The 8,750-nt window shown below is 46.4% G+C and overlaps 1 protein-coding gene across 1 annotated transcript; it reads left to right on the forward strand.

Moving 5' to 3' along the window:
• The first annotated feature begins 7,196 nt into the window (after positions 1-7,196).
• Positions 7,197-8,355, forward strand: LOC123411066 (putative expansin-A30). Its single transcript, XM_045103990.1, has 2 exons — positions 7,197-7,394; positions 7,492-8,355. Exons 1-2 carry the CDS (start codon positions 7,241-7,243, stop codon positions 8,115-8,117), a joined length of 780 nt encoding a protein of 259 aa, XP_044959925.1. The 5' UTR covers positions 7,197-7,240; the 3' UTR covers positions 8,118-8,355.
• The last annotated feature ends 395 nt before the right edge of the window (positions 8,356-8,750 follow it).

Raw genomic sequence — 8,750 nt, forward strand, 5'->3', positions numbered from 1 at the left:
GGGTGTGGCCTTGGTCCCCTGACTGGTGGTAGTAGAGGTCTCCGAAGAGGGGTGACTCCTCCTATAGCAGGCCAGTCAACATGAGCTGGAAGATGGGTCCTAATAGGGTTCAACATCTCCATATCTCCATACCCTGTCTAGACTACCGGTGCCAGCTGTGTCAAAGCCGTCCACAGGCGGGCACGTGTAGCATAGAGTTCCATACGAAGGGCACGAGCATCTCTGTCTCTATTCTCTAGCATGTCAGCGGTGGACTGCAGCAGCGGATCCTCCATAGAGGAATCAAAATAGACCCCACTGAGGTATCCTTCTTCTCCTGGCTGAGAGGCAGGAACATAGCAGAACTCTGAATTCTGCAGCAGCGCATGTCTGGCCCTCATAATGGTCAACATTGAATAGGCAACATCTTGTACTGCCATGTCAACAGTAACCCCCAATCCATAAGACCAATGGATCGGCTCCTCAGCTCCAGGGTAATCTAGGAATACCCTAACGGTCCATAGATACTGACTGTGATTAAAATCCCGGTACTGCTCCTCCACTGTATACTTGGGGTACCAGTGGTAACCGGCTACTGACATCATCCTTACTAGCATAGCCGTATGACCCGGCACATCAATGCACCTAGTCAGACGGACCACCTGATGAGAAGGACAACCAGTCATCTGAAAATAGAGAGTAATGCAAAAGCATTAGAGCTCTGGAGACAAAATTGGGCAGCATAATGGTTGTAAATGCTCAAAAACATTTTTGAGACAACCCAGAAAAGATAGGATAGCATAACCACTCAACTATCAAGTTCAATTTCATGGTCATAAAAACTTACTTTCTTCCCCTTGGAAAAAAGGAACCCGGAGTAACTCTCGACTCGTTGTCCTATAACCTACCGGTCAGTAATACACGAACCTGAGAGGAAGATAGGTAACCTAGTTCTTAATCCCCGCAGAAAAGACGAGGATGACCAGAATATAATAACTTGAGAAGAGAAGCAAGAATCTTACATTCCCTTCCACAAACAATTCCCTTATATATAACTAAGGCAATTCTAGACTCAACTTCGACCAGTTTGGCTTAGTAATCCTACAGTCAGCCAGGCTCTGATACCAACGCTGTCGGGACCCCGATCCTAAGCCATAGGAATCCAGCCTGTAACACATCACATCTCTTTGCGGTCTCACGCATGGTTATCCCCACGGCTGCAGCCTTACCTTAGCCGGGACCGTTTGCGCCTTTTGATTTGCGTATGTAATTGTGTCGCTAGCATTCCAATGTCAAAGAACCCGGATCGACATGTCTAGTCATAAACTCAAGCGGCAGTTTCGTACACGGACAAGCATACATGACCCAACAAAGCAGGTGTCGGTCATCAGCGAGTGTAGACGAGTCGTAGCAAGCTACAAGGACTCCATTACACCGCGTGAAACTTCCCCAAAGGAACAGACACAACAACTAAGAAGGACAGATGCCGATCAACCAATGTGTCCAGAGCAGTAGCGAACTACCATGGCTCGGTGGAAACACAAAGGGGCATTTCCCCGTAAAGAGTGCTACTAAGCCATATGACTAGGTGTTCGAACCCCATACATATCAAGTACAACACACGTACGGATGCCATACTCGATATGCATAGATACATTGATGGCATCACAACATAACCATAAACATACAAACTTTATTTAGAAGGCTCGAAAGAGCCTTACACATAATATTACACAGGTAGGGGTCTCACGACCCGTCATCACAAGTCATTCAAACAAGTCTTACAAGCCAGCGGAAGATTAAATCTGTCTGAGTACAGACAGATGGAAAGGATAAAAGGCACATGGCCTGACTATCTACAGACCCAACCTAGGGCCAGATCGTAGCTGGGACACCAGCTACTCGTTGTCGTCAACGTCTAGATAGAACCCACCATTAGGGTCATTAACAATCTCTGCAACAAATTATTAAGAAAACGTGAGTACAAAAGTACTCAGCAAGACTTTAGGGTAATCTATCTACTCATGCAATGTATCAACAAGGGGTTGTGGGGTTTCTTGTCGAAAGACAGTTTTGACTCTTGGCTAGTCAAACTACAATTTAAAAAGTTTTAAAAACTTTGTTTTCTCGTACACGAGTCCACTAACTCCACAACAATACACCACATGGAATCATTCCGTCTCCCTACGGAAATGCCATCCACGACACTCACACTTATCTTCATAATTTTATGAGTAGCCATTATAGTTGTCTATGAACAACATATGTTTCCAAGTAGTCCATATCCACGGACGCGACTATTCGAATAGATCATAACCCTGCAGGGGTGTACTTATTCACACACGCTCTGGCCACTTATCGCTATGTGCACGTCATGCACCTCGTCAACCTTCAAGCGGAAGCCCAGCGAGGGAGTCGGCCACGATCGTTAACCACTCTAATACCTAGTCCAGGTTTATCGCCTATCTGAGGGTAACCCGCACGGAAGTCCGACCGAGGTTTCCGCCATGGGCCCAAACGATGTGCGCGGGGTTCCCAAGCCCACCATCCGGGTGCCACTTGGTAAACCGTGCCACTGCCTACCGCATCATAGCCCACCTCTATGGTCAGCACTATGCACGGCCTCCAGCATGACTATAAACACCAGAAACTACTTGCAATTCCTGGACCGAGTACTAAGCGATTAATAAGTCGAGCGGGGTCATTTTTCAAGGCCCAACATGTGGTAGTATCTTGTCTTGGATTACATACACGGAACTCAGTTCCTAAGGACGGTTCCAATGAAACAACCCGCCATGTACTCCTACATAGCCTTTCACCGGTACCTTTACCAAATCAGGTTCAACACACAACCTTTATTAACTGAACACATTCTCACGATCTTGTTCATCACCCAGATGACAAACCATACACAACTCTAAGCATAGCATGCATAGCAGGATATGGCATGTCAAGGCTCAAGCATCTACCAGGTATTCTAGGTTGCAAGGTTCAGCTATTTACTGTGACAAGGACAGGTCATGCAAAGGAAGTGGGTTCAACTAACATGGTGAAAGCATTTTGACCTAATGCAATAAGTAAGAGCAGGAGCGAGAACATGGGATTTATCGGGATGATCAAAAATGGTTGCTTGCCTTGTTGCTCAGCAGAGGGGTGATATCCGTCGGTCGGATAGTCAGTCGTATCCAAAGGGGCGGGGCCTACCGAATAACAAAATACAATAAATATCAATCATATGCAACAATCATGATGCATGAACATGGCATGAAATGAAGGGTGATATGTTTCAATGTGGTTGGTGAAACCTTAGTTTGCATCTGGTTTGAAAACCAAATTCAAATATTATTTGAAATGGCATATTTATATAATCATTTAATTGATTTGACCTGATGCTGTTTCATAACTTTATTTTTCATGCATGAAAGTAGCACCATTGTGTTCATTGAATTTTTCTAATCAATTTCCATATATTATTTGTCTGATTTGGAGTTATATTCAATTTTCTATGAATTTCCAAAGTTTTGCAATTATTCTGTAACTATACTAAATCCAGAATTAGATTTATTGCATCAGCTTGACATCAGCAGGTGAGCTGGCCGTTGAAAGTCAAACCTGACGAGTGGGACCCACTGGTCAGTGACTCTCGACAGTTTTTAGTTTAAGTTTAAACTTAATTAGCTAATTAACAGAGCTGGACCCACATGTTAGTGACTCGTTAATGATTTAATGATTTAATTATTTTTATTAAGTTAAACTTAACTACTCAGGGGCTGGCCCCACTGTCATAGGGCTAGGGGGGTTGAACCCACCGGCGACGAGGTCGATCTCGCCGACGGTGAGCCTCCGGCAGCACCAGAGACGGCGGAGGGCGTCAGAAACGCGCCTCCGATGACCAAACGCACGACAGAGGCCACACGGAGAACGACGACTCGACGGCGCGCACGATGGAGCAAACCCCAGGGGCTGGGGTGGCCGGAATCGATGCCGGCGACGAGCTTGGCGGCTGCCGAAGCTCGGGCCTCATCGAGGTCACTGCTACGGGGTTCAAAACGCGCGGGCTGGGCTCCTACGGAACCTACTCGGCGAGCAGGAGACGAAGGTGGCCTCGGAATGACCAGCCGGTCACCGTAGAGTCATCGGCGACGAGCTACTTCGGCGGTCCTCGTCGGGCTCCAGTGGAATCGGGGCTTAGAGCTCGGGATCGAAGGGGGAAAGCATGGGAATGGATCCCTAAGCTCACAGAGAGGGCAAAGGCGACGAAAGCTGGCTCAGGGAAGGCCTGGGGACGATGAATCGATGACGGCGAGCTTGGCGGCCGAAGGTTGAAGATGACGGCGATCCGGTGATTCAGGGACTCTCGGCGTCGTGTGGCTAGATGGGAAGCTTCAGGACGTCTTGGCGGAGCTTCTGCGCGGCTCGGAGGCGAGGAAGGACGGTCAGAGCGAAGGCTAGCTCGAGCTCGAGCTCGCAGCAATGGCGGCCGAGAGGGGAAGTGAGGAGGGGGCGAATGAGGAGGGGGAGAGGATGGGAACGGCTCAGGGGAGGCTTATCCTCCCTCTCCAGCTCATCTGGGCGAGCTAGGCACGCTCACAGGTGCGTGGCTGCGCCGGAGGAAGTGGCGGCCACCTCCTGCTCCGACCGGCGAAGGAGGAAGACGACAGAAGGGAGGAGATAGGCCTGGGCCAAGGTAAGCGCCAAATAAGGTATTTCCTATTTTCCTTCTTTTTGGATTCTGTTAATTCTTTTCTGACTTTGTTTTGTTTTATTTTTGGCTCCAAACTATTCCTAAAATAGTTTGAACCATGCTGAAATGTTATTTGGAATATTTCCAAACATATATAAAAGTTTCAGCATTTTTGAAAACTTTGAAATATTTGAAATCAATTATATAGTTGATTTGAGTAGCTTTTAACTTTAAAATAAAATGCCAAAAGCATTTTGAAAATTTATTTCACCCCTCATATTTTGTTTTCAACATTTATCAGAAATGATGAACTTTTCTATTGGCCCTTTTGAAAACTTTAATTTGCCACCAGAATTGAAAAGCTTTTGAATATGGAGTTGCTAGGATTGTTTTGGTTTTCTTTGCTTTGCTTTTGATTTCATGTCATTTTCTTGAATGCAATGAAGAAAACATGAGCGCAAGCTTGCTAGACTCTAATAGGGATCAGGGATGTGACAATCTTCCATAGGTCCAACCTATGAATGATATCACTAAACATGAAAGGTCATGAATTCTCCAACCGACCACTCTCATGTTGATAACAAAATATGTCGCCCCCATCCCCCAAATGAACATTGGATGTTGGTCATCATGACATGTGTTAACACATTTCTTAAAAGAACTAAACCCCTCTTAAGATGTGCCATATAAGGCTACAAACTCAAAAGGTTGTGACTTGTTCCAACGGTAAATCTTAATATGATATATTGACGTAGCCAAAAGTAACATGGATGTTGAATGGATGCCGGTCAAGATTGCACTGGACCTCCTAGACTAGGGTAAAACTCGCAACAGACAATTGTAACTACATGAAAAATGGTCTAGGACATATTTCGGGAAGTCACATTTACTGGATTTAGTAATGGCACCCCTCACATAATCATCGATATGTTTATGTCTAGCCAAGTCATAAAACATCAGCTATTCCAAAATATGCCTCTCATGATGAACCACGATTAGTTTTAGGAATATTTGCCTTCTTGAAAAGGTATCAACGACAATTACCTTAAACAAATCATTTTTGAGACATTATTCATTTTTGAGGTCATCCTCTTCGGCCTGTGTTAGTAGTGCTAGTGTTGAGTTTGTTTTAAGTACCTTACCTACTTAGGGGTCTATGAAAAGGGTTAGACAATTTATGTTGGAATTGCTTTGCCTTTTCTTTACTGCTCAAGAAAATAAGTTTGAAAGAAAATGCTTTTACTAGAGTGAAGTCCGTCCTTGCGTGCCTCTGGCTATTTATTTCTTGATCTGACAGCCAAGATAAATCGCTTGTGGGGAAAGGCAACTGCGGGGGTGACGCCCGACGTGTTCATTCTTCATTGTATATATCACTTTGTCCAACCTAGACTAAGCATGTTAACCTTTTATGTAGCCAAAATTCACATGAACACTGAGTGAATACTAAGGAAGATTGCATTGGTCCTCTCAGGGGAGGGTAAAACACGAAACACACAATTGTAACCACACAAAAAATGGTGTAGAACATTCTGTGGGGAAGTCACGTGCAGCGGATTTAATAATGATACCCCTCACATAATCAAGAATATTTTTATGTTGAACCAAGTCATTAAAACCTGTGTTATCACAAAACACGCCTCTCATGATGAATCAAAGTTATATTTAGAAGCGTCGGCCTTCTTGGATAAGTATCAACAATGATTACATTACATGAATAATTTTTAAGACCTTATTTATTCTGAAATATCTTCTTCCGTTTGTGTTTGTAGTGAAGTTTTGAGTTTGTTTGTAATACCTTATGCTTCCTTCGTTCCTAAATATAAGTTATTTTAGAGTTTTCACTAAGGAACTACATACGGATGTATATAGATATATTTTAAAATATAGATTGACTCATGTTGCTTCGTATGTAGTCTCCCAATAAAATCATTAAAAAAACTTATATTAAGGAACGGAGGGAGGGGGGGGGGGGGTGGTTATAGAAAGGCTAGATGATCCTAAAGTGTCAATTTATGTTGAAGTTGATTTCCTTTTTTCTTTACAGCTAAAGCAAATAAGCTTGGCCGTGCCTATTTATTCGTTGATCTCACGGCCAAAATAAACCGCTTCTAGGGAAAGGGAACTGCAGGGGAGACGTCCTGCGTGTTCATTGTATATGTAACTCTGTCCAACCTAGAATAAGAATGTTAACCTATCCGATCTCTCCCAGAAAAATAACATATCCTGATCAGAAATAAAAAAAAGGCACAGTTCCAACATGCGAAATTCCTTTTCGAACGAGAAAACATGCGAAATCCGGCCAACCAGCAAAACGGCAGAATAACAGAGTACAGCTCGGTTCCTTGCCCGCACGTATGGCACGCCTTACATACTCCACGATTTGGCGACTGCGTGCAGGCACGACTTGGCCCGAAGATTGAACGATATATGTTCCTCCTCAATCATCACCGGCTGATCTAACCACCACACTGATTGATCCATTCCAACGTAGTGCCTATAAATCCACTCGACCCATGCCATCTTCTGCAGACCTCAGCCAAGAAGAGAACGCCACAAAGGCAACGCGAAGCGAAGGCAATGGCTTCTGCTACGTCCAAATCCGCGGCCGTCTTGGTCCTTCTCGTCTGCTTTGCCGGCGTGGTCACCACCGCGGACGCCAGGTTCAGGGCCATGCAGTGGACTCCCGCCCACGCCACGTTCTACGGCGACGAGGCCACATCCGAGACGATGGGTACGTAGCCTGCACTGCGCACGTACTCCTACATTGGTCAATGGCCATGCATGCTCGTTTCTTGTTATGCTGATGTGTAGTGCTCGTGTTCTCGCAGGCGGGGCGTGCGGGTACGACATCACGGCGGGGTACGGCGCGGACACGGCGGCGCTGAGCTCGACGCTGTTCCAGGAGGGCTACGGGTGCGGGACGTGCTACCAGATCCGGTGCGTGAAAGCCGCGGCTTGCTACAGGGGCTCGCCGGTGATCACGGTGACCGCGACCAACCTGTGCCCGCCCAACTGGGCGCAGGACACCAACAACGGCGGCTGGTGCAACCCACCGCGCACCCACTTCGACCTCGCCATCCCGGCCTTCAAGAAGATGGCCGACTGGCACGCGGGCATCGTTCCCGTCATGTACCGCAGGGTGCCGTGCATGCGCAAGGGCGGCATCCGGTTCGCGTTCCAGGGGAACCCGCACTGGCTGCTGGTGTACGTCACGAACGTCGGCGGCGCCGGGGACGTCGGGGAGATGTGGGTGAAGGGCAATGGCGGAATGGGGTGGCTGCGCATGAGCCACAACTGGGGCGCCTCGTACCAGGCGTTCGGGCAGCTCGGCGGCCAGGCGCTCAGCTTCAAGCTCACCTCCTACACCACCGGGCTGACCATCCTCGCCGCCGACGCAGCGCCGGCGAGCTGGAGCATCGGGCTCACGTACCAGGCTCGCGCCAACTTCAAATAGGACTCGAAGCGACGCTCTGAAGCGCAGCAAGTAGCAGGAGCTGTGACTATGACAACGCTCTGCGGTGCTATGCTTGGACAATAGTTGCCCTCTACAACTTTCGTTGTTTCGTTGCTTATTTTTCAGTTCTCGTTAGGACACTGTCCCGCGTTGCCCCCGTCCATGTGAAGAGCGGGGGGTTTGACGCATGGACTGACAGTGAAAATTCTGCAGCACGATCAAAGCAAAAGATTGCACATTGTATTGTGCCTCAAAAGTTTAACTATTTCAATTAAGAATTTCCCACGTGCACTTCTTTATATGGAATCGGAAGTGTCCTGTGGACAGACCAAAGTTGAAACAACCATAAGCCCAACTCCAACAGATCTACCTAAATGGACACGGAACTTGTTCGCTTTTGTATGTTTGGTTGGCCAGAAGGACGGCTTTCGTCCCTTGTTGTTCTTTTATGGCCTGCACTCCCAATGACAATGACGAGATTCATTTGGTCCGTTCCAACTGATTTTTATCTAGTTTTTCTCATTTTAGACATTCTACGCATTTACGTCAGATAAACAAATGAACGAAATATTTCACATTATTAAACAAATAAATTGAATAACTTACAATTAAATAAATAGATCATCACATAGT

This window comes from Hordeum vulgare, chromosome 1H (genome assembly GCF_904849725.1).
Source record: "Hordeum vulgare subsp. vulgare chromosome 1H, MorexV3_pseudomolecules_assembly, whole genome shotgun sequence".
NCBI lineage: Eukaryota > Viridiplantae > Streptophyta > Magnoliopsida > Poales > Poaceae > Hordeum > Hordeum vulgare.